The 26,055-nt window shown below is 34.6% G+C and overlaps 1 protein-coding gene across 4 annotated transcripts; it reads right to left on the reverse strand.

The window, feature by feature from the left end:
* Positions 1 to 2,842: 2,842 nt before the first annotated feature.
* On the reverse strand, positions 2,843 to 25,965 carry LOC110464997. Of its 4 annotated transcripts, none has more exons than XM_021520538.1 (25): positions 25,811 to 25,965; positions 23,950 to 24,008; positions 23,450 to 23,503; positions 22,402 to 22,504; positions 21,851 to 21,909; positions 21,013 to 21,069; positions 20,418 to 20,523; positions 20,046 to 20,110; positions 19,436 to 19,492; positions 18,957 to 19,059; positions 18,483 to 18,670; positions 17,915 to 18,026; positions 16,922 to 17,043; positions 16,426 to 16,513; positions 16,054 to 16,136; positions 14,721 to 14,780; positions 14,242 to 14,374; positions 13,242 to 13,484; positions 9,622 to 9,702; positions 9,024 to 9,119; positions 8,517 to 8,591; positions 6,030 to 6,104; positions 4,772 to 4,903; positions 4,377 to 4,451; positions 2,843 to 3,044 (listed from the first exon to the last, which is right to left on the reverse strand). In XM_021520538.1, exons 1-25 carry the CDS (start codon positions 25,872 to 25,874, stop codon positions 2,905 to 2,907), a joined length of 2,430 nt encoding a protein of 809 aa, XP_021376213.1. In that variant the 5' UTR covers positions 25,875 to 25,965; the 3' UTR covers positions 2,843 to 2,904. The 4 variants fall into 4 exon arrangements, with proteins under 4 accessions (XP_021376213.1, XP_021376212.1, XP_021376214.1 ...); XM_021520537.1 differs by having other exon boundaries at positions 23,950 to 24,014; XM_021520539.1 differs by lacking the exon at positions 9,024 to 9,119 and having other exon boundaries at positions 23,950 to 24,014; positions 25,811 to 25,964.
* Between the last annotated feature and the right edge of the window lie 90 nt (positions 25,966 to 26,055).

Below are 26,055 nucleotides of genomic sequence, written 5' to 3' on the forward strand. Positions count from 1 at the left end.
ATAAACAAATTATATTACAATTATTAAAAATATATTTTGCTTTGTAGAGATGAGCAAATTGTAGGTAGTAAAGAGAGAGTGGGTTGCTTAGTATGGATGGTCTGTCAAACAGTCGACTGCATGTCTGAATAACTTTTTCATCTGCCAATACCTCTAAGCAGCTTAGAAGCTATACGGAGAAAAAGGAGGACGGAGAAAGGAAAATCTAGTGAAAATCGAACATGAGATGTGTTACCTTGTGGTTAGCCAGCGGCTAATCCTTGTTTCACGTATTATGATAATATATAAAAAAAACACCGAATGTATAAATATAAATGCCAGAATCGTAAATTTTTAAGGATTAAGCATACCACTTTCAAAAAAGTAGTTCTGCATTGGAACCTTTTTACTAGCTTAGTAATAGCTTTTCTGAAAAGAAGCCTATTTATGGGAAACTTCAATGAAAATTTGATTATTGTATATATGAGAATCAGCAGTGGAATTCTGTTGTGATTTGCCCGCAGTTGAACAGGAATCCTTAATTTTCTCAATTTCGCTCGTCCTTTAGCGAAAGGGAAAGGACTTTATAAAAAGCTTCATAATACGTTACAGATTCGACTCTTAAAGCATCATTGTCCCACTGGTTGTGGTTTTTCGTATATACGGTAACATCCTCTAAATTTCGTTTTGGATATAACTGAAGCACTGTTTGGTTAGGACGCTTGCGTTGGCCAGGTAGCTCAGTTAGTTAGAGCAAGATCATAACAAAATTAAGGCCAGGGTTCAAATATCGTGGTCTAGCCTCGCTTAATGTTTACACTCAGAACACTTTTGTTGATTATATGCTTTTTATTTCATCTCTACAACTTTTTCATAAAAGTCCCGGAAGCCATGGTTTTCTTGTAAGAAATGATTTATCAAAGCTATTATCATGTCAGAAAAACAGTTTCCAATGCGAAGATAGTTAAACGTTTTGGCAGTGCTACTGTATTCATTAAGCCTGTTTGTAAGGTAATCATTAACCTTAAGTAACAAGGCATTTTTTGAAAGTCGAATTCGGGGTAACAAGTTATCAGCATTGATAGTACCCTAACATGAAACATCACCTTTTCAATTGCAAATAAACGCTACAACAACTAAATATAGATGAATTTAGAATAACTCACCCAACACATATGTTCTTGTTCTGTCGCTCCAATAAACTATGGTGAGTCTAGCTGATTACACACTAACTGACGATCTCTCTATACATGGACGAAATTTACTTACACACTTAACATGAACGGCCATCGCTTCGCTACGGCCGCTCATTTGGTGTGGTAATTTGAAGTAATTTTTCCCCGTTCATACTTGCATGAACACTGGAAATATCCAGATCCAATCCTACATTCCAAATCACTATCTACGGGAAGGAAAACGTCATTTAAATTATGAACTTTTTTCATTCATTCATAAATTTAGTGTAGTAATATGACGTAACATCGCAACGTCTTTTCGTTAATTCGGGTATCTCGAAACTAGTTCACGTGAAAATTTCCTCAGGGCCGCTTCATCCGGCTTGAGCGACCTTGTTGATAAAAACATTGAAGAAACTGTGGTTTAATTTGCGTATGAGCTATACTTAAACTTAGACGATTCTTCATAGAGAAAGTTTACAACAGTGTACGGTGAAGTCCACGGATGATGATTCTGGAGAACGGAAAGGCCGGAGTTGTCACCCGGTTTGAGGAAAGCGGTGTTTATTATGACGGAAAGTGCAGTAGCTAGACTTGTCACATTTGTTGTGTCATGGATCATTCATAGATAACAAATGTGAAAGAAGATTAATTTGTATGTAATGGGTGGAACAGTATGTGTCGTAATTCCAACCCCGCGTTCCTCGGTGTTCGGTGGTTTGTTGTCTCGGCCTTGCTATTTGCAGCGTGTTAGGCCTAGTGACGTTCGTCATGTTGGAGGAAATTCATGGATAATACAGTATATGTGTAAGCAAATTCACTTCAGTTGATATTTTCTAATGTTTGCAACATACAGATTAATTCTTAATATCGTCTCTATTTTGATCACTGTGCGGACCCATATGTGACATCGAAATATTGTCGGTTTGAACTTTGTCAGATTGATATCGTCGGTTCGTCAGACGACAGTACATGTCACTGTTGTGAATAGGGTCAACTGTAGTTTAGAAATTATCTATTTTTAAAAGTTCTTATACTTAAGATAAACAATAAGACAAAGATACAATAATTGAAAATTAAAAAAACCTCAGTAGATCTTGCAATTTTTGTTCACGGCGAGTTTAGTTTAGGCAATTGGAGACAACTCGAGCAGCAATTAAATTGCTAACAGAAAAATGGGGATTTGGAAAATTAAAAAGTAATCCCATGGAAAAAACAGCCGTTCATACTGATAATGACAGCTGTTCTTTGGGTCACATGTACTACTATTAACCAATCACAGTACCTGTAACAAAGCACACCATCAAGCTTAGATTCCCGACGTTTGTTTGAACATGAACCTTAGGATAATTGTGAGTTTCGTGGCGGTCATTGAGAAAAACGGCAGAATGCTCGATTGGAAACAGTATTACACAGGATAGAATCTATCAGATTCAGTATCAGCAGCTTAAAAATAAAATAAATCTGTTTATCCTGACCCAGATGTTCAAACAATACCTGACAATCTGTTGACACACATCTGATAACTTTATCTGGGTATGCCAACATCATCTCATCTCATCCCGGTACGGTGACACCCCTCTATTGCCGAATATACAGACAATAAGAGAAGAATATAAGAATTTTTTTAAATAAATAAAAATGACGTTTATTTAACAGCTTAAGGTCAGAATCACAATAAAAGCCAATTTGTCGACATACACAATTTATTGAATGTTTTGTTTTGTAGAAAATATGTCCGTAGAGTACTTTACAAGTGCAAAAACTCGTCACAAAAGTTACACGTTTTAGCACAGGTGGCAACAGCCATATGGTGTAGGTTTGGATCTGCTGCTGGACATAATGTTGCCTCCATACGCAGACAGCTATCCGGGTCCATATCCATACATACTGCAACAAAACACACACATATAATAAACATGCTTTATATGCATGCAACTGAGTTATCTTAAAGAAGCATTCATTTTCTAAATAAGTTTTTAAGCACATTTTTTTCAAGAGAGATTTTGATCTTTTTTGAAAAAAATAAAAACATGTATGTATTAATCACAAAACATATCTGCTTCAAAATAATGAATATGTTACTAGTTAAAATAGTCTTTGTAATTGAGTTTATACAAGTTTGTAAACTAGAACATAACACAGGCAGTAATAACAAATAGGCTTGATATACTTGCACGCATGTAATGTTCCAGAACATATTTAAACTAGACTTTATTTACCTTTATCATCCAAATTTCATTTTCCAACAAATATCAATCAAATTTCACATTTTATTTTGCCACTTGAAATATCAGATTCGCCAATCATCTGGCTTTGAAAAACGATGCCAAACAAAAACACTCTTTCGCCACAGACTGTGTTTTCAATACGTTAATGTCTATGTACCAACTGAGTCAGACTAGTTTTTTGTGCAACACAGTATCATCTCTATGAAGTACAATCTGGATCACGTAATTTTAAAATTTGACAACTATTTGTCACTGTATTTTAAGCTAAAAGTTTAATGCTTTATATATTCCCGTATCTATATGACTTCACTAAATTATAACGAAGTTAGTGACATCACAGTTGTGAAGATGTAAAGGATCTGATGAAAGACCTATCCGTTATTCTTTGTGTCTTAACATTTTTAAATGGCACCAGTCAATTACGTACCGTAGATCTCATTCTTAACTGTGGATCAACATTAACTAATGCTATGTAAGCAGTACTTTAAAAAAAAAAAAAAAAAAAAAAAATATGAAGAAAGACAATCTTTTTGCTTGCTCTTTCCTGACTGACATCGAAGTCGTTATCTAAACGACACTTAACCGCCAATCTTATATAAGTCTTTTTTGTGAACTCAAATTATCATTATCGCGCATAGGTTATTCAAAGCACGACCACGGCAGAGGTACTCGCGAGATGTTTTTATTATCATCATAACGACGAATGGACTAGTTTGTACAACTACAACTTATCGTCAGATATCAATGGTAATCAAGTTATATATCATTTGTTATCTTCAATATTAATTTTTTAGAAAATCCCAAACGATCATCATATATTTGTAGATAAACAATAAGGAGAGAATAACTAAGTGTCGCAAAACGTTAATTAGAATTGAAGTCGATAAAACTAGGCCAATATATGTCATGAGGATACTGAAACAATATAAGGCGAATACGACCTTGTGCTCCGAATTGTTTTTACAGATATCTTGTAGAAATATTCTTGTACCTTTGGGTGTAGTTGTGGCTCTAGGTGTTGTTGTTACCGGAGGCGCTGATGTTGCCGTTGTTGTGGCGTCAAGTTCTAGACAATATCAACTTTGTTGTGCATTACAAACGACATATAATGATAAACGTATCTCAAGCTAAAAAATATGTTTCCTGTTATTTTTATAAGGAATTCAATAAGGATAGCTTGTGCTCTGTTGAGAAAAATAAGCTTTTACTTTAGTACCTTTACGTGGGATACAAATCAATGTTACTCATTTGTACGTTGAACGAGAAAACCTAAAATTCAAACTGAAAAGGTCAATAAACTGTACACATATCTTACTAGAATTTCATGTATTTTTCATACTTATTTTACAATAAAAAATTTCGTATGGTAAACAGTAAATAACGTACGTAAATATTCATCGCAAAAACCACATGATTTAGCGCAGGTGACGACGGCCAGGTGGTGAATAGGTAGGTCGGTGGCTGTACACAGGGTTCCGTGTAAGGCCTGGCAGCTTTGGGGGTCATTATCAACACACACTAGATTAAATTAATATTTCAAATGTATGTACAGTAAAAACCGTAGACAGAAAACACCTGCAGGAAAGCCACATAGTGGTCATTTATTGAAAGTTATATAATAACACTGATAATAATAAAATAATAATAATAATAATATCTTTTATTTTTACAGGGTTTCATTTTAAGACATAGTCTAGTTTACAATACGGCCCTACGGTAGACATAAAAAATTACACAGGGTGGCATAAAAAGAGTTCTCTTTACATAGGCGGTCTCTTAGTAAAGATGGTCTCTGGAACAGGTTTGAATGTAAAATTTATTGACCAATTATGAAATTAACAAGATTTAAAGTAAATCACATCGAATAACATGTGGCATCAACAGCTAAAATGGAAGGTTATAAGCTTTTGAAAAAGGACACAATAATTTGTCATACTGCAAAGAAAAATGTCGCACGGTGATTGGTCGAATTGCTAAGGTACCTGAAGCTATGTTAGTATCCTTGCCGGGGTACATAAGAGCACGCGCGCCTGTTGTAAGGGAGATAACTCGAAGATTCCCGTATTACCGCCCTACACAGTATCTGTTTTCTGGCAAACACGAGTCCCAACCTATAAATGGCTTTGCAGTATGACAAATTCGAGGAGTGATAATAGGATATATATGTATAATGAATAACAAATTAAAAAAGAGAATATTACGTTTCAAGGACGTTATCCAAATATGTCTTCTTTTCTGAAGTCTGTTATTTAGTATCATCCTATTTCGTAATCAAAGTCAAGATGCTATTTATATAATTTCCACTTTTGGCAACATTGGAAGTTATTTGTTTTTGCGTTGTTCTTTGTGGATAAGGTTTACTCGTCGCAACAACTAAGGTCATGTGGCGACGATGTGGATTGGAATAGGGATGTACCAGCGAAATGGAAGTTAAGGGAAGCATGAATGAAAGATATGTACCTAGAGTGTTTTAATTGGAGAAAATATCAACACCAGTTTCTTCAATGTCCCCTGAACAGAAGATAAAGAAGAAAGCTAACGATTCTCAGAGAGTGGGGCACATTGGTTGCCTTTTACTATTAAATGCAGTGAGAAACAGAAGGTTTAGGGTGATATGCAAGTAACCCTTTCTATTAAACAATACCTTTTGGTGCAACTGTTGCTGTCGGTGTTGATGTTACTACAGGTGCTGCCGTTGACGTTGCAAACGTATTTGTGTCTAGAAATAAACATATTTTTCATTTCAAAGCTATTTCTTTTAACGTTTATGTGTTCTAGATATAAGCACCACTGATAACATTAATTACCAACACAGTGGAAGCAAACCATATTACAACGGACAAACTTACTAGAATGTAGCATTCCACTTCAACATTGGAAATCAGTTATTATGACATGAACAATATTACTGTCAAAGACCGTTTTGCCTTGGGTTTTCTCATTGCGAGCCTAATTACAAACCCGAAAATACAGAAAATACTTGCCAGATACTAATGAAATCTCGCGTAAGTATTGGTATGCAAATGTGTTTATGCACACATCTACAATTGTTATTGAACATAAAATTTGTTGAAATGAAATATTTGCAAATCGCATTTTATTGCACAATGGGACCATCCTGTACAACAGTGCAGGCGATCTGCACGTTGTGCGTACAGTCATTTCGGTGCGTTGTGAAGGGACACAAATGTACCTTTTCAGGCCTGCATTTACATATGCAGGTCGTCAGGATTCTGTCCCTTGACTTTACATTTAAAAATAGAAAAAAACCAGCTAGTCAACAAAAGACGAGCATACTCCTGTGGATTTATCTGTCATTTGCAAAGGTCGTTACGATAGCCGTATTATAATTGTGAGAAGCAAATGTTCCGGCACGGTATGCATGAAGTACAAGTTAAGAAATGATTCATTTCTTGTAGACAATTGTAATTGAAATGGTTACGTCATAATGAACAGTTTTACCTTGTTGGTTTCTGCGTATCTTTAGGAACAATACGTTCATTTATAATATTCTTTTGATATTTTATATAACTACTGTTTACTAAATGAACAATCTAGTCTATAAAATATTTTACTTTCTTACTTTACTTACTTTTTTGCAACTATATTAAATATTCAAATATGTGATCTTTACTTGGTATTTCTAGTGATTCATTTTTATCGAAATCTCTACTGGTAGGCTAACAGTCCCCGAGGTTGTCCGTTACAATCAAGCTGTAAATCGTTATCAAATGTATTCATGAAATACATACTAGTTTAAATATTGATAATTTGTCGTAGCTAAAAAGTTGTTAACTCGTAATGACATAAAAGTTTTAAAGTTGCTCTGTGTTTGTACAAATGTACTAGATTATTTTGGACAATGCTTATATTATTTTGCTCTTTAGGACTACTGATGGGTCCAAAACTACAAAAACGGCCATATGTATATATTCTTCGCTTGGCTTTCTGCATCGACTACTTCAACTAAATAGTTACTTTCTTACTTCATAATTCAAACTATGATTTTAATTATTGATATTATATTGAATAATAATTGATTAACTTGTATTACTTGGTAGTTGGTTCAAGTATTGATTTGCTATTTCAATCTTAATCGTTAGATGTTTCCCTATGGTTTTTTAAGCTGTTACCGACTTTCCGGAATCATATTTTTATATAGGTATTTACAATTATATAGAAATGTATGAAAATAATAAAACATACTTTTGCACCTTTAGAAAATAGCATATGGATGATACATAGATGCCATATGAAATCGACAGAAAGTAAACTAGAAACAGTTCATAGATAATGTTTATTAAACATTTTTATACTATGGTTCCTATTAAGTTTGTAAGGATCCGAGTTTAGGATGTATTGGTTATTGACAAAAAATCGAGCATTGTAAGGAGCCATACCATAACAGGGCCCACTTGTATAAAACATTTTAACTCTTGAGATTTCCTCAAGTCTAAGATTTCCCATAGACAATACATTGCTTGAGATTTTCCTTTACTTTGAGATGTTTTATACAAGTGGGCCCAGTGGCCACATGTCTTCCTACATCTCGTGTAAACGATTTCTCCGAAATGACCAGTGGTGTGTATACATAGTCCGGTCATGGCATTTAATTCGACACAACTAAAATATTGGTCTTCAACGTCAAAGCACTTAGGGTCGGCTGATGTGACAATAGTGGATATTAGGTACTAAACTAATCAATGAACATTTTATAATTAATCCCTTATGCAGTAAAACACCACAAGCCCTGTTGTCTCCTGATCATAAGTAAGCATGCCAGCTCACCATTTACCACTATCTCGGGAACGTAGCTGGTTTAATTGCCGGGTAATGTGGTCACACTGACACTGTATGTAATGTCATTTCAGCAAAAAGCGTCTGTCACCAAGCCAGTATCAACTGAGTATGTTCTGATGACATCGTTGTTAAAGAATAAACGCATTAGCTATGCATAGTAGTTTCCTTTAATTAGCATGCAACAAGCACACTAATTCGTCGATATGTTTAACATTTTAAACTTACGTATGATGAACCTTAAACATTCGATTTGTGCATAAAAATGACAGGATTCCATATATTAGAAACACAAAGCGGACGGACGTAGTTTACAGAAGGATGAATAACTCACCACTCGTTGTTGGTTCTGTTATCATTGGACTTGCTGTAGTGACAGACGCAGTTACAACCGGAGCATTGGTGCCTCCTAAAAAACATTCCTATATTCACTTATATGAATATGTTAAAATAAATTTTAAAAAAAGACAAAGAAAGCTATATTTTAATATTTTACGTATTATCTGCACAGCATACAAAACCACCTAACAGGATATTGTCCAAAATAATTTTTTAACAATGAAACAAGTTTTCAACTACAATTACAAAGTCGAGGTAGAATTTAAATAGTTGTTAGTGAATCAATTGTCTAAACGTGTATATTAAGAATCCGAGGAGAAACGTTTTTTCCATGTCAATTATTTTTAATCACTACTTAACAAACTAGATAAAATATAGATTCAGTAGAGAAAGAAAGTAATATTTTTTTAAATTGATAATTGTAATGTATAAACCCGGCAGGGCACACGGGATTTTTATGGTGACTAACATTGAAGCCGGCGTTTAAAAAATATGTACACACCACGACAATCAACTGTACTCTGATCGCAAATAGGGCACAAATGTACATCATATGTAGCGCATCCTGACGGACAAGATAGGTCAAACGGAGGACAACCTATAGATAGATATAGAATAACATTAGGTGTGGTAGGTTCTTTTGTTTTAGTCAAATAACAAACGAATGTGAACTAAATTCATTACTTACAGAATTATCACTCATTTGTAGTTTTCAACATATAAAGTTTGGATTAGTGTAAACAGTTTTTGTCCTTAAGTTCCTTTCAGCTGGAAATATCCCCCCTCCCCCAATTGCTTCTATTTTATGAAATGCTTGAATCAAGTAGCTACCTCTTGTTGAATTCAGGGGCGGCTCTGTTTTTGTAAACTGCACGATTTGGACTTAATGTTATTGAAACACGTATTGGAGGCTGTGATGTTTCAGATCGGTTACACATATCATTGTTTACCTGGTGTAGGCTGGAGTGTTTGTACAACTGTTGTATATATCATTGTTTACCTGGTGTAGCCTGGGGTGTTTGTACAACTGTTGTATATATTATTGTTTACCTGGTGTAGGCTTGGGTGTTTGCACAACTGTTGTATATATCATTGTTTACCTGGTGTAGGCTGGGGTGTTTGAACAACTGGTGAAGTCTTCATTGCTGGAGCAACTGTTATAGGCATACCAGTCGTCGAACCTTAACACGCGCAAAGAAAATATATAATAGCCATTTGCATATTCCATCAAAGATAAGGCAACGTTGAAATAATACAAATGAATGCATGTTTCTGGAATAAAAACAACATATTAAATTATGAAACAAATGTCTATAAAATCATATACAAAATATATATCCATTTTGTGATTAACATAAACCGTACAGATTACACAATGTCTATAATAGGAGTGTGTCTGGAGCATACAGGATCAGACTCACCCTTATGTAAAGTAAGGGTGTACCTCGGACATACAAAGCAAGTTTATCAATATGTAACGTAATGATGCAACCAGGTAATAATAAACACACTCATCAATGTGTATAGTAAGAACATGTCTGAAACAATGTGTATAGTTAGAACAAACCTTGAAAGTACAAACATAGGTCAACACATTCACAAATATCTAAAGCAAAAGCATACAGGCGCACCATAACCAGGTTGTATAGAAAAAGAATATAACATACTCAGCAATGTTTAAATATAATTAGGGCATGCCTAAATATAGTCGTTTTATCAATATGAGCAGTAAGGGCCTGGATCAAATCTGTTATTGAATCAAGTATTGGAGCTAGTGATGACCCCGCAACTGTTGTATACATCATTGTTGGAGTACCTGTTGTAGGCTCGGGTGTTTGTACAACTGTTGTATATATGATTGTTGGGTTACCTGGTGTAGGCTCGGGTGTTTGTACAACCGTAGTATATATGATTGTTGGAGTACCTGGTGTAGGCTCGGGCGTTTGTANTGAGGTCAACGCATTCACAAATATCTAAAGCAAAAGCATACAGGCGCACCATCACCAGGGTGTATAGAAAAAGAATATGACATACTCAGCAATGTTTATATATAGGTAGGGCATGCCTAAATATAGTCGTTTTATCAATATGTGCAGTAAGGGCCTGGATCAAATCTGTTATTGAATCAAATATTGGAGCTAGTGATGACCCCGCAACTGTTGTATATATCATTGTTGGAGTACCTGGTGTAGGCTCGGATGTTTGTACAACTGTTGTATATATGATTGTTGGAGTACCTGATGTAGGCTCGGGGGTTTGTACAAATGTTGTATATATCATTGTTGGAGTACCTGGTGTAGACTCGGATGTTTGAATAACTGTTGTGTATATGATCGTTGGAGTACCTGGTGTAGGCTCGGGTGTTTGTAAAACTGTTGTATATATGATTTTTGGAGTACCTGATGTAGGCTCGAGTGTTTGTACAACTGTTGTATATATGATTGTTGGAGTACCTGGTGTAGACTCGGATGTTTGAATAACTGTTGTATATATGATTGTTGGAGTACCTGGTGTAGACTCGGGTGTTTGAATAACTGTTGTATATATGATTGTTGGGTTACCTGATGTAGGCTCGGGTGTTTGTACAATTGTCGTATATATCATTGTTGGAGTACCTGATGTAGGCTCGGGTGTTTGTACAAATGTTGTATATATGTTTTTGGAGTACCTGGTGTAGGCTCGTGTGTTGGTATAACTGTTGTATATATCATTGTTGGAGGACCTGGTGTAGGCTCGGGGGGTTGTACAACTGTTGTATATATTATTGTTGGAGTACCTGGTGTAGGGTCGGGTGTTTGTAAAACTGTTGAATACATCATTGTTGGAGTACCTGGTGTAGGATCGAGTGTTTGTACAACTGTTGTATATAAGGTTGTTGGAGTACCTGGTGTAGGGTCGGGTGTTTGTAAAACTGTTGAATCCATCATTGTTGGAGTACCTAATGTAGGCTCGGGGGTTTGTACAACTGTTGTATATATTATTGTTGGAGTACCTGGTGTAGGCCCGGGTGTTTGTACAACTGTCGTATTTATCATTGTTGGAGTACCTGGTGTATGCTAGGGGGTTTGTAAAACTGTCGTATATATCATTGTTGGAGGACCTGGTGTAGGCTCGGGGGGTTGTACAACTGTTGTATATATGATTGTTGGGGTACCTGATGTAGGCTCGTGTGTTTGTACAACTGTTGTATATAAGGTTGTTGGAGTACCTGGTGTAGGCTCCGGTGTTTGTACAACTGTTGTATATATCATTATTGGAGTACCTGGTGTAGGCTCGTGTGTTGGTACAACTGTTGTATATATCATTGTTGGAGTACCTGGTGTAGGCTCGGGTGTTTGTACAACTGTTGTATATATCATTGTTGGAGTACCTGGTGTAGGGTCGGGTGTTTGTAAAACTGTTGAATACATCATTGTTGGAGTACCTAATGTAGGCTCGGGGGTTTGTACAATTGTTGTATACATCATTGTTGGAGTACCTCGTGTAGGCTCTGGCGTTTGTACAACTGTTGCATACATCATTGTTGGAGTACCTGGGGTAATCTCGGGTGTTTGTACAACTGTTGTACATATCATTATTGGAGTACCTGGTGTAGGCCTCGGTGTTTGTACAACTGTTGTATACATCATTGTTGGAATACCTGGTGTAGGCTCGGGTGTTTGTATAACTGTTTCATACATCATTGTTGGAGTACCTGGGGTAATCTCGGGTGTTTGTACAACTGTTGTACATATCATTATTGGAGTACCTGGTGTAGGCCTCGGTGTTTGTACAACTGTTGTATACATCATTGTTGGAATACCTGGTGTAGGCTCGGGGGTTTGGACAACTGTTATTTATATCATTGTTGGAGGACCTTGTGTAGGCTCGGGGGGTTGTACAACTGTTGTATACATCATTATTGGAGTACCTGGTGTAGGCTCGAGGGTTTGTACAACTGTTGTATACATCATTGTTGGAGTTCCTGGTGTAGGCTCGGGTGTTTGTACAATTGTTGTATACATCATTGTTGGAGTACCTCGTGTAGGCTCTGGCGTTTGTACAACTGTTGCATACATCATTGTTGGAGTACCTGGGGTAGGCTCGGGTGTTTGTACAACCGTTGTATATATGATTTTTGGAGTACCTGGTGTAGGCTCGAGGGTTTGTACAACTGTTGTATACATCATTGTTGGAGTTCCTGGTGTAGGCTCGGGTGTTTGTATAACTGTTTCATACATCATTGTTGGAGTACCTGGTGTAAGCTCGGGTGTTTGTACAACTGTTTCACACATCATTGTTGGAGTACCTGGTGTAAGCTCGGGTGTTTGTACAACTGTTTCATACATCATTGTTGGAGTACCTGGTGTGGGCTCGGGTGTTTGCACAACTGTTGTATACATCATTGTTGGAATACCTGGTGTAGGCTCGGGGGTTTGGACAACTGTTATTTATATCATTGTTGGAGGACCTTGTGTAGGCTCGGGGGGTTGTACAACTGTTGTATACATCATTATTGGAGTACCTGGTGTAGGCTCGTGTGTTGGTACAACTGTTGTATATATCATTATTGGAGTACCTGGTGTAGGCTCGTGTGTTTGTACAACTGTTGTATATATCATTGTTGGAGTACCTGGTGTAGGCTCGGGTGTTTGTACAACTGTTTCATACATCATTGTTGGAGTACCTGGTGTAGGCTCGGGTGTTTGTACAACTGTTATTTATATCATTGTTGGAGTACCTTGTGTAGGCTCGGGTGTTTGTACAACTGTGGAGGCCTTCATTGTTGGAGCACCTGTTGAAGGCTCGGGTGTTTGTACAACTGTGGAGGCCTTCATTGTTTGAGCACCTGTTGTAGGCTCGGGTGTTTGTACAACGGTGGAGGCCTTCATTGTTGGAGCACCTGTTGTAGGCTCGAGTGTTTGTACAACTGTGGAGGCCTTCATTGTTGGAGCACCTGTTGTAGGCATATTATTTACTGTATCTAAGCAAGAATAAAGAAAAGCATTTAAATCCTATAGTTAATAAATCATATCGTGACAAAGCTGAAACTTCTAACTTTAAACAATTTAATAATTGCCAAAAACAAACTACAACCTTAACTAAACAGATATTTATTCATAATACCTGTAGAAGTATTTCTCCTAAATTATAAAGAGCCACCAAAAATGTGTTCATGTATCTTTCTATGGCAAACAGATATACACATACTTATGTGTATGGCGAGGTCTTACCTAAAGGATAAAGACACACTCAACAATGAGTAAAGCTAAGCCGTGACTAGGTCATACAGAAACACACCAACCATTCTGCAAAGTTAGAATTTGCAAAGGGCAAACACAAACACTATTGTCATTGTATACAGTATGGGAAGCCTTAAGCATACAAAAGCATGTTCAGTTTATACGATATGTGTAAAATCAGACTTTCATTAGATAATACAGACACACACAGCAATGAGGATATCGTGCGTATGGCGTATAGAAAAAACATCCACCTCATAGTGTGCAGTTAGAGCATTCTTATGACATACCGATATACTGATGTACTCTCATCAATGCCTATCGTTAGGGATAACACATTCATAAATGTTTTTACTAAGGCCTTCTCTAGGGCAAACAGGAATACACTCACCAGTATATATAGTTAGGTATTGATACACCAAGCAGAGTTTACACTTGGAGCTCGTTTAGGCAAGACAAAGACACACTCGCTAGTGTGTACAGGTAGATCTCACTTACTATGTACAGATAGGGCTTGCCTTATACAGTCTGCGTCATCTTTCTGGCAACATGTCTGACAATGCGTAGTGTTGTCGATGGGTGATGATAAAGCACACGCTGCACTGTTTGTATTTGCCACTGCCATACAGTCCTATAAAAACTCAATAATTAATAACATTTTTTTTTTAATATGTCAAAATTTATTAACATTTATTATTTGATGATGTTGAATTAATTAATCATCGATGTATTTTGATTTATCTATTTTATTTATTTATGTTGCCTCTTAAAAAAGAACATATTTCTATGTGTGTTGACTATTCCGTTTTGTTACCAGGATAAGAAATATTTACATCTCACTGATATAGAGCTATGGATCTTAAAAGTTTTTCGTTATTTACAGGAATTAAAACATATATGTTTTATATTAATCACAACACAACTATTCTAGAAAAATATTTCCACCGGCAAATCTGAGAGGCAGTATCGAGACCTACCTGAAAACTACTGGAACAGCCTGCAGTAAACCCTCTCTCTGTTCTGACGATAGAGCAGCCCTAAAAAATAAATATTAAAGTTTGTAGCACGAAGATAGACTAACTTTGGTAATTGTGATTGAATTCACTTAAAACTTTGAACAAGCGACTTCATTGGACATCACAAATTCCATTATAGGTACATTATATTACATGTGATTTTTTTAAAATCAGAACGATGGCGCTGGATTTAGAACTACTTAGCAAGCACTGCTTTCTTAACACCGCTTACCCACCAAATACTGCCTACCGAACTGTCTACCAAAACCTGCTTGCCAAACACTGTCTTCCCAATAGCGCCTACCCACCCAAACACTGTTTACCTCACACTACCTTCCCGACATTGCCTTCCCAACACTACGTACCAAAACGGCACTGCCTTTCCTACGTTGCCTATCAAACACTGCATATCCAACACGACTTACCGAATACTGCTTTCCCATACAACATTATCTATCTCCACAACACTGGTTTCCCAACAATTCTACTTAAACTGCTTACCAATTCAATACTAAACACATCCTATCCAAACTGACAAACTTAATACTACTTAGCCTACACTGCTCACTCAGGACTTCTTACCCAAGGTCAACCCTCGCTATTGTGTATTTTTCAAATCGAAGCATAAACAATACTTGTTATACCATAGTACCATATCTTTTTAGACAAACACACTTCTTAGATTTGTCAACTGTGTGATTAACAACGAAGACATTTTACCGTAAGTAAATGTTTAATTGCTTTACGATGAATGCTATGGACGGGATTTGTATAATACACTATAGTAAATCAAAGAAGCATGAGATTACCTAAGCAAAATTGGAATTCAAATCATTATTCTAAACCCAAGCTGCAGTGGCGTCGACGCAATTGGGGGAACAAAGCATGCACTGTAGTAATTATTACAAATCTACAGAGAAAAAACGTTTAATCCTGAATGGCATACTGTAAAAGTGGAAACATGCGCGAGAACAAAGGTTCGCGTTGTGACTCTGTAAACTGAACGCGGTGCAGCAATGTTTCGCGGTGACAATTGTAAGCTATAAATAACTGTTTGCGTGCATTGCTACACCGCAAATATTTCAACTTTTACAGTATATCGAAGCATTTTAATAGAATAGGAAGTACATATCAAGAGTCGTTTGACTTTGTTCAATTAATTTAGCATTAAAGTTCTTAAGAAGAGGGAAATACGAAAGTTCATTGTAAAATAGAGTAGCTTATGGACGGTAAGGTTTTTAACTGATTTTCGATTTATGCATTGTTCTGTTAAGAGAGGATCTACTTTTCATACCGCAGTACTTCCGGAGCATGTGATCGTGCTCGCAAGGCAGACATCCTTCGATTGGTCAGTACATCGTGGACACACAAATGAAACTATAATAAAGAATACACAAGATCAAATATGATGGATACGATTACTTAATAGCATGCCAAAACATTTGAACATATTGTAATATGAAATAACGTTTATAAAACACAAATACTGCAAGTGATACAGGCTCCTAAAATATCTAAATGAAAATATCATTTTGTTTAATAAAAAATGATCAATATCTGTTCTTTTCTTTGCTACTTATGCAGTTGTTGTTATCTCATTGTTTTTATGACAATCATCGTCACTATCGCCGAAGTAAACGGAAACAAAATAAACGATCCAACTGACCTTGGTGAAAATGCTTGATTGTGCTAGCAACGCAGTAGTTATCGTTACAGCAGAAGGTATTCGAACCCTGCTGTTGACAATTGGGAGACTGTTGGGAAACAATATTTTAATTAGATAATATCATATATATATACGATATATTTATACATATAATAATGTAGTCATTATCACTACTTCACGCTGACGTTAAAGCACCTCCCTGTCGGCTAGTAGAAGGAGAAACAATGTGAATATGATTGCACAAGAAAAAATATAATGCGATCATACAGTCTTTGATACCAAAAATACAGGTTTTTGTCGGGGATTAACTGTTCACTGAAAACTATTGCAATAAAAAGGTTTAGAAAGTAAGTATAAGATGAGAAGAATATCCCATGCCTCTTTCCAAATCAGATTCTTTATCAGCCCGAGATACCTATGTCTGCAAGAGAACCTTAGTCCAGAGGCAAGCTATATCTGAAGGCCATATTTTTATCACACTACATCGTCAACTTACACATTTCGTCGACAACCGCCCGCTTTGGGCTTCAAACATACAGGAGTCTCCTGCAGCACACAGATGGTCACCATGACAATCTCCAAGATATTGATTGTTACAGATGGGACAAGTCAGGTGGCCTAATAAAAAAAGAAAGGGTAGAAGTAGGTAAAAGAGCACATTCAAATTAATTATGAACGGTGTGCAATTCATTTACGAAATAAAGCAAAACAATAAAAAAAAAGCTTTTGCACTAAAAACAAACGGTCCCAGGAGGCCAGTTCTTTCATATTGTCAATATTTGAGCAATTATGACAAAATATTCATACCAAAAGTTATAATGTAAAAAAGATCAAAGGATAGCACCAGTCTCAAGGGCCAATACTGGTATCATAACGGTATTCCACTCTTCATGCCAAGCAAATTGTATATATTGTAAGAGGGTGACTATCTCAATCTCTTCCATGCTATTACCAAAAGACTTAAAGACCAGGGATCAATTAATGTAACATATCTGTATTAATAGTTATTTGCCCAACAATAACATATATTGTTTTGGGTGAGGATTTCAACCGTTTCAATGCTTTGATCCGGGGACTTAGCTACAAAACCTGGTAGCATATGTGTATTTATCTTTGATATTCAGTAATTGTATGTGTGGTTATAGGGTGGGGACCTTAACCAATTCCATGGTATGTATATTTGAAATGTTATGCTTATCTGTTGTATGTATGGTTATAGGTAAAGGATTTGAATTCTTTCGATTGTATGACTCATGGTCTAACTTCTTACGAGCGGAAAAGACTTCAAGGCCATTCATGGTAGCATATCTGTATTTGCATTGCTGTTTTGCATTTGTTGATATGATAATGTTAATGGTTACAAATTAACTTTGAACATAATTTGAATAGAAATGAAAAGTATCAACATGTAGCCATGCACCAATGAGTGAGGGATATTTTCCTAGACTAATATATCTAATTCGGTGGATGGTATAGTATGTTTACATGCCTCCTGTGCTTGTAATGTTATGGACTGCATTGGTTGTACACTGATCACTGCCACAGCACAGTGTTTGTCTTTGATTCGCGTCCGCAAATTTGTCTGTGGCACATTGCAGGATCTGCAAATTAAATTGTTTTAAAATAAACTGTGCTACCATTTTAAGCATTATCTGAATAATTCATCTTGTTACAAGAGAACATAACTGGGCGTTAAAATGAAATGGAATGAACATTTGTTTTTGTATTATCATGCCTAAAAGATGCGTTAAATTTTAACTTTCACATAAACCATCTTAAATTTCGATAATTTTCAGGCAATGCTATAAATTTCAGTAAGAATGCCTAAACTGCTTTTTTACTATTCAACTTACAATATTGAAATCCGTTCGGGCGGATGGATGACTTGATATTTCCCCTCTAAAGCCAAAACAATATTCCTTCAATATTTATTTTAAGGCTGACTGTCATTATGATGAATCGACGCCGAAATATTTTACAAGTTTTGCATATTTTATTTGATATATGATATGCATTAATTTTTCCTCATGTCTGTTTGTACACTGATATGTACTTACTGATTCACATTGAGTAGACACTTTTCCCTGTAGAGTATGCTTTATTTTACAGACCTCATTCACACCACATTTTAAATGATCGTGAACACAGGTTTGGGTTGCAATATCACTACACTCGGAACATTGTAGATCATTCGAAAATATTCCAGAGGTACTAGATGTATGACTGCTGCTAGCGTGATGGGTACCTAGAACATACAAAACCTTTTTTTAAACATTGTGTTTAATGCTTAGATGATCTGGAAAAAATGTAACAAACAAAAAGAGCTAGAAGGTGAAATATATTGCTTATTGATAGAAAAGTTTAAACATACAACATTTAGGTCACCTTACATTGTTATTAAACCACAACTAGTAGTATTTAATTAAAACTACATTATATTACCCAAACTATCTAAAGTACAATTTTCACTGAAACCACTATCGATTTTGTATTTTTCTGTTAATTGTTTTGTTATCAAATCGAGCACGCACCTGTTATAGTGTCTATGCAAGTATCGTGTTGGCAGCAACAACCTTCATGGCCATGTGTGTCGGATAAACTTCTACATATCCCACGGTGGTGTTCCATGCATTGCTATAGAAAAGAATAATATCATTATTTATATTTATTTGGCAAAGGAAGGACAAGAGGCAATAAATTGTATATCTAGAAAAAATATCTTTGATATTTGAATATATTTCTTAGTCCATATTTATTGAATTTCTTTAAAACCATCGTTTTATAAGTGAGGTCTGGCATTTTCGTCACTGGGACATTATTTTCACATATTTGGTTACTTAAACTAGATATGACAAACATTGTTTCTTTATCTATTTTCAGTAATAAGATATGTGCAGGGTCCGTGTTTTGTTTTTCCTCTTTTATTTTAATTCACAACATTCATCGAAGAGAAGCTGAAATGGTTGCGCATAAACTTTGATAAGCTGATATCAATGTTTAGATTACCTACCCACTCCTCCATGCAGTGCCCGGTCAAGTGATCATCTCCGCTATGTAGCCTACAATACTGGGGTATGTATGTGAAAAGGGTAGAAGTAACGTTAAGAACACAAAATGATTTACATTTTTAAAAGTCCATTATCGTTTTCTAAAAATAATATATAATAACTTTATTAAGGTATGCTTTACAAGAACTTTTACAAAGAAGTTGAAGCAAGAGTGTTTTAAGACTACAAAGGGTTATATAGACATATCTCTCTTTATGTTTTTTATCTCCACATGTTTCGGAACACTCTAGATAACGATTGTCATTCTTTTGAAAATCATTTCCTGGAGAAAAAAAATTAAAAATGAAAAAGATGAAAAAGTTCCAAATCAAAAACGTAGAAAAGTAAATATTAATTTTGTTTTACTGTAGGCATCAACGAAATAAATAAATAAAATAGAATAAGCTAAATAAATGATTCTAGCGATAAGTAAAACAATATTGTAACAACCTTATGAAAACGCATCAGATGCGATTTCTTGTAAAACAATATTTAGAAATGTAAGATTGCTTTCAGATAAAATGTTTGTACTATTTTATTGATTCTCAGTTAAGTCACTGGTATTTAAATTACCGGTTTGTGCGCATCACAGGTTTGCCCAAGGCATGTTAGAAAACTCCCTGAATGTTGAATAGTACCTGGTGAAGTAAGTTACAATAAATGATAATAAATAAACATAAACAGGTCAGTGTAATATAAATTTTTGGATGCTATAATTCATTTTTGAAATAAAATTTACCTAGTAAATACTTCTAAATTGAAGCAACAGAATTCACAACATATTTGATATAAAATGTCATTAAAATTATAAAAAAATAATAATCTGTAAAGCATTTATGTTGTTCCATTTGTAATTTCTTGTTCTTGCCCCTCTGCAATGCCATTTTAGTAAGATCTTAAATCGAGTATTGTTGTAAAAATTGGATTAGAATCATGAACACTTACCGCTGCTAAGATTGTCGACACATTGCTGATCCATACAACAACACTCGTGTCCAGGGCCATGTACCGTCCCGTAACTTGCAGTACATTTAGCATGGCGGTGACAGTGCTAAAACATTGTAGAACATAAAGTAAGTGGTGTTTTTTGTTAATTGATTCAAAACATGTGGCTATTGTAATTAAATATAACGTCATTCATAGACGATACTTTATGTTTATTAAGATTGTCCATCAGAGACTTTCAAATATTTTTTCGGAGATTTTGTAATAGCCAAAGTGTTTAATTAATCTCAGTTATTAATTAAACTGACCCGTTTCTAGCCGTCAGCATAATTTATAATTACTTTGGTATAAACCTTTTTTTTTTTTTATATTGTTTCGTTTTCAAACTATTGAATGTGCACATATAGCTATTTACGTCAATTCGATGTGGCAATGGTATATCATAATTTCATACGGATTTTCTTTTCATGAGCAACTCCGTTTATTATTATTATCCATTTAATCTTTAAACCCGTCACACTGCTAAAATATCCAACGATAAAAATAATAGATTTTGATAATATGCACATTGAACAGGTGATAGGGATATATTGACCTCAGGTGCCTCACACCGTCCGGTAAAACCGTGTTCTTCCTTGTTGACAAGACATATCTGTAAATAACATTTTTTGTATTTATTTTTTTATTAAAGGTTATCAATACATTATCTTATCTGTGTGCGTAGCTTACATTTGCAATGTGCACGGTACTTAGAGGTTATTTAATGGTTTCTCGTGAAAAACCATAAATATTTCAATTGAATGGCAGAACATCAAGGATGAAAATATCTGTATATTCTGCTATACGAGTGAAACAAATAAGAAATGTAACGTAAACACCATTAAATGTTCCATTTATTTAATTTTTAACCAGTAAAACGATAAATAAAGTGCGGGAGTTAATATCTTAAAATTTGACACCATGTTCTTATGAAGTCGTGCTTAACAACACGGCTGTGTGCACTTTTGAAAATACGAATCAAAGTTATTCTACCTGTGGAAAGTTTTGCTTACAAGAATGTTATCAATCCCGTAATTATATTAGTACCTTATGATATACTCTAAAATTATATAAAAACAACCAGCTATTCTACCATCGCTTTACCCGTTACCGAACAGAAAATATGCAGCAGTAAGTGGAAAATACAATTTTGACTGGTCGATATCAAATCGATATCGGATCTTACTGAATTGAAGATAAACGTTTTTATATATCATACTGATCATTTCTGATATTCCACTCGTAAAAATGTAATAAATTCAATTTTGTTGGTGGCATAATAGAAAGAAAAACATCAGGATATTTTTTAAAAGCAAAGATATTCCAAGGGTATTCTAATAGGCAGTGATTATACTAAACCATCCCAAACAGAACCAAACAGTCAACACACTTACCGAATGAGAAGATCCACACATTTGTCCAAAACAGGTCAATGGTGTTGTAGACTGAAAAACTTTAATGAAAAAACAATTGTTTTTAACAAATATCACAATTCCATATTATTCTGAGTAAAGCTTTATCGAAATTCTTTGCAAATAAATACTTTTTTATCCAAAATATTGATGCATATTTCAAATAATTGTTTCGTATCAAATTTGGTTTCCTTGTGTTTAAAAAAACCAGAAACAAATATGACAGTGCATATAAAAAAGGAGTTAAAAGAAGCATTATTTGCAAGAGGATTTGACGTATAAGTGATATACTAAGATCCTCGAAATAAAAATATTTTGCACATATTCATATGAAATAAGAGGTTCAGATGGTCCTCTTATGATATTTGCCACCTGGATGAGGTTCATATATTAAGATTCAGATTTAGGATTCTGTTGATTTTGTTGTTGTTAAGTTTAATTTCTATTTCCTACTATTCTCTAAGCAAATGATAAAACAACACCCTTTTTTCTTTTCTAATTATGACATAAACTTAACGCCGCCCTATACATACCTTTAAAGGCGTCGATACAATGTTGGCTTGTACAGCAGCATTCGTGGTGGGGACCATGCTCAGGCTGATGGTTTGCACTGCATAAGAAATGATCATCGCACACCTACGATTATATAAAAAAAAAACAGCTTCAAAGACAAAACATGAAATCAACAATATCAAAGGACACAATAAAATAACATCTTGATGATAAAATCTTCAAATTTAGTTGATATATATTGTGAGCAGGGCTCATTTTCTACTTTTTAGAAGCCTACAATATCAAAACAGACATGTTATATATTGTAAACATATCGTTACTAAAACAAATTAGAATAAGAAACATGCTTTTTTATTTTATCGTAAAAAGGAAGGATGGCCTTATGTTTTTTTTTAATTGAAAGCAAATATATATAGTTTAGTATTTACATATTGAGTGATTTATTCCATTTTTGAGTTAGTATGAATAGCTATCTTTTATTTACACGTCCTATAAAGCGCTTATGTCAACAACGTAAAAATAAATCTGTCATTAGTTTGAAAACAAATATTGTTTTATTCGTATCTTTTCTTTCGTTGAAAAAGTTAGCTTTGGACAATCTTCAACGAAATTTGAATAATTTAATTACAAATGTATGTAAATTTAATGTAAAATGATGGTATTGTAAGGCGTATGGCTATTATTCAACATGCACTCCTCGTAACGGCATATTCTTTTTCATTAATGTGTTAACAAAAGTGCAAATTTATTCAATTTTCTATCGCTCAGATCTCATGAATAAATAATATCTCTGCATATTTAATGCTATATATTTGTTACATTGGACATCGACTTTTAGAAAGAGTTTGAAGTTGAGATACTTGTAAATATTTGATGAGAATGATACTTTGATAATGATTTAATCTCTACATACAGCTAGTAAAATATTCATATAAAGGAAGTGGTTTTAACACAAGTCGCAGATAAAACGAAATGTTCAACAATGAAGGTATTAAATATAAGGTAGGTGGCTCTAACACAAGTCACAAGTAAAACAATATCTAAACAATGAAGGTATTTTGTACTGACGTGGGCATCCTCACATCTGCCTGTTAGCTCATGGTCATTTCTAACGAGACAAGTCTGTAAAAAACAAGAAAGCGTCTGAAGAAAAAAAAATGCTAACTAACGAATATGTGTTACCGAATGTTACTAAATACCATACTTCATCAAAAAGACAATGTAATGCGAGGATTTCGCTCGGTTATATTTGAACGTTATATTTGAGTACTCTGAAGTCCTACAACATCATTTTATCATAGAAAATATAAACGTGGTTGCAAAGCCTTGTTTGGTATATTTCGTTATCAACTAACACAGTGGAATAAGGTCTCTTTGAAATATGGTTTTGTAAAAATATCCTTTAATGTACATTTATTTACAGCTTAATAAGACGATATGTAGTATTAAGGAATTTTAGAAACTTTCATTTATACAGAACACGATGATACAGATACTCAATACTTTATGTGAACAAACAGACAATCTTAGCTCAAATGAAATAACGAAAACGTGAGAAGTTAAATTACCGATCTATGACCATCACACACATGGCCGAAGCAATTCAAATGCGCCGCTGCATTTGCGCCTGCACCTTCAACAGAAATTATGGGTGAAGAAGCATCCAGACTTCTTTGATATCGTAAGCTATGTAATGTTGTATTTTCACCTACCTACGATTAATTCTAAGTATAAATAATGTTCACGATATACGAATAGATATGTCAGTTTTAAATGTTGTTGTAGGTAAAATGGTCTAAAAAACCCGTAAAACAGAAACTTTAAGCTTTGAACCCAAAAACAGTTTTATTTTTTCCAAGCCACTTAAAATATCGTTTTCAGCTTTTTAAAATCAGTATAAGGATCTTATTTTCCAGTATGCTCATGTATATAATAAAGGTGGTTGACGTAAGTTATTGTTGGGATTAAAATCACAACAAATCACAACAATTACCAAATGCTTAAATTAATCAAACTATGCAGTTTTGCTTTGATAACATTCTGATGATAGACGAATCGAGATGAAAATTAGTAAACTTAGTAAAAAGTAGTGACGTCATGAAATAATTGCTCGTGGTCACAATTTCCATTTGAATAAGACCGTAGATCATAGGCCTTCCTAGCAATAAAGTTTTTATCTCTGACAGTATTTCTGTAGGTCAGTACTCATGTAAAACTGATAGAATTTACTTAACCTGTTGATCAACAGCATAACATCTTTGATACATCTTTTTAATAGTATATATTTTAATCATCAATACTAGTAGAATATAGTAAAATGTACTGTTGGGTGAACTAAATGAATAACTAAATTAGTAATATCTTATATGTAAAAAGTAAAAGCATATATTCCGTGCTTGCATATTGCAGAGTTATCTGTTCTTGTGAGCAGGTATTGATTGTTACGTCATTTGTTTGTGAGAGTGACGTTATTTTTTTTTGAGAAAACGACGTAATTTTCTCACTCAAACCAATGACGTAACAATCAATACCTGCTCACAAGAGAAGATAACTCTGCAATACGCAAAGATGGAATACATCACTGATAAAACTTTATCTGTATTAAGGACTATGCTTAGAGGCAAAGCTAAGTTATTCACTGTGCATGAGATAAGGAGATGCTAGCATTAGGAGATATTCGGATAAATTAAATATCAGCTGTCGCATACATTAGTTATCACACAACTAAGTGGTGGGTGTTTTGGAAAGTAAGAAGCCTAAAACATATATATCTATATACATCAACGTTTTCCTTATCCACCCACCAAATTACCAAATTACTCAGAGAAAATATCACTATACACTAAAGTCACACAGGAAGATAACAAGGACAGATTGATAGCATGCTATCGAATACTATTATAAGAATCGTTAATTTTAGATATAAACAGATCATCCGGATGTGATGTCACAAATATAGTGAGCCAAATAAATTAGTCTTACGTATGATTTATAACGATGTGTGTATACAATTATAGTAGTAAAGTATTGTTGAAGTATAATTTATTACAGTATTTGAATATATTTGTACCATGTAAAATTGTGTCAATACAAAAATGTTTGAATGAACTGTTCAAAAACGCATTGCTTATTGAATGGGTATATATGAAATATGCAGACATAAATGAAAGAAAAGATATATGAATCCACTCCCACGTAATCACATACTTTTTGAAAAAGTGCTGAGCACAAAACTCCAAAGCTGCCAGACTTCTAATTCATGAACGATAACATATCATAAATAAATAAAAAAGATAACATTTGTTTTAGTTTAAGATAAGTAATTCGTAGAGGATGTGCTAGGATAATTTCAATATATTAATGATGATACATTGTAACATTAACAAGATAATTGAACTGAGTATGTCCATTGTGTCCAGGGTAACTTACATGTCCAGCAGAAGAACAAAGCCAAGATGAATACCTTCATGTTTCTTTGACTTTCTATCACCATCTGAATGAATTTCAAAGGAATACAAGAGATATCCTTGACCTTGCTGACGTCGAATTCCCCACGCAACACGTCCGACCGTGCTACTCGTCTCTTTTTGAGAACAAATGACTATGACGCCATTAGAAGCCATGTACGTACGTTACCCCTGACACCCATTGACTCTAGTGACCTATACTAATAT

Source organism: Mizuhopecten yessoensis, unplaced genomic scaffold (genome assembly GCF_002113885.1).
Source record: "Mizuhopecten yessoensis strain PY_sf001 unplaced genomic scaffold, ASM211388v2 scaffold11045, whole genome shotgun sequence".
Classification (NCBI taxonomy): Eukaryota; Metazoa; Mollusca; class Bivalvia; order Pectinida; family Pectinidae; genus Mizuhopecten; species Mizuhopecten yessoensis.

Coding starts and splice junctions, on each gene's coding strand:
- LOC110464997 (XM_021520537.1), bottom strand. CDS start 25,874: ATGGTGATAGAAAGTCAAAGAAACATGAAGGTATTCATCTTGGCTTTG. Junction 23,504..23,949: donor TGTGTGATGGTCATAGATCG/GTAATTTAACTT, acceptor TGTTTTTTACAG/ACTTGTCTCGTTAGAAATGA. Junction 13,485..14,241: donor GCAAGCCCTATCTGTACATA/GTAAGTGAGATC, acceptor ATTCTTGCTTAG/ATACAGTAAATAATATGCCT.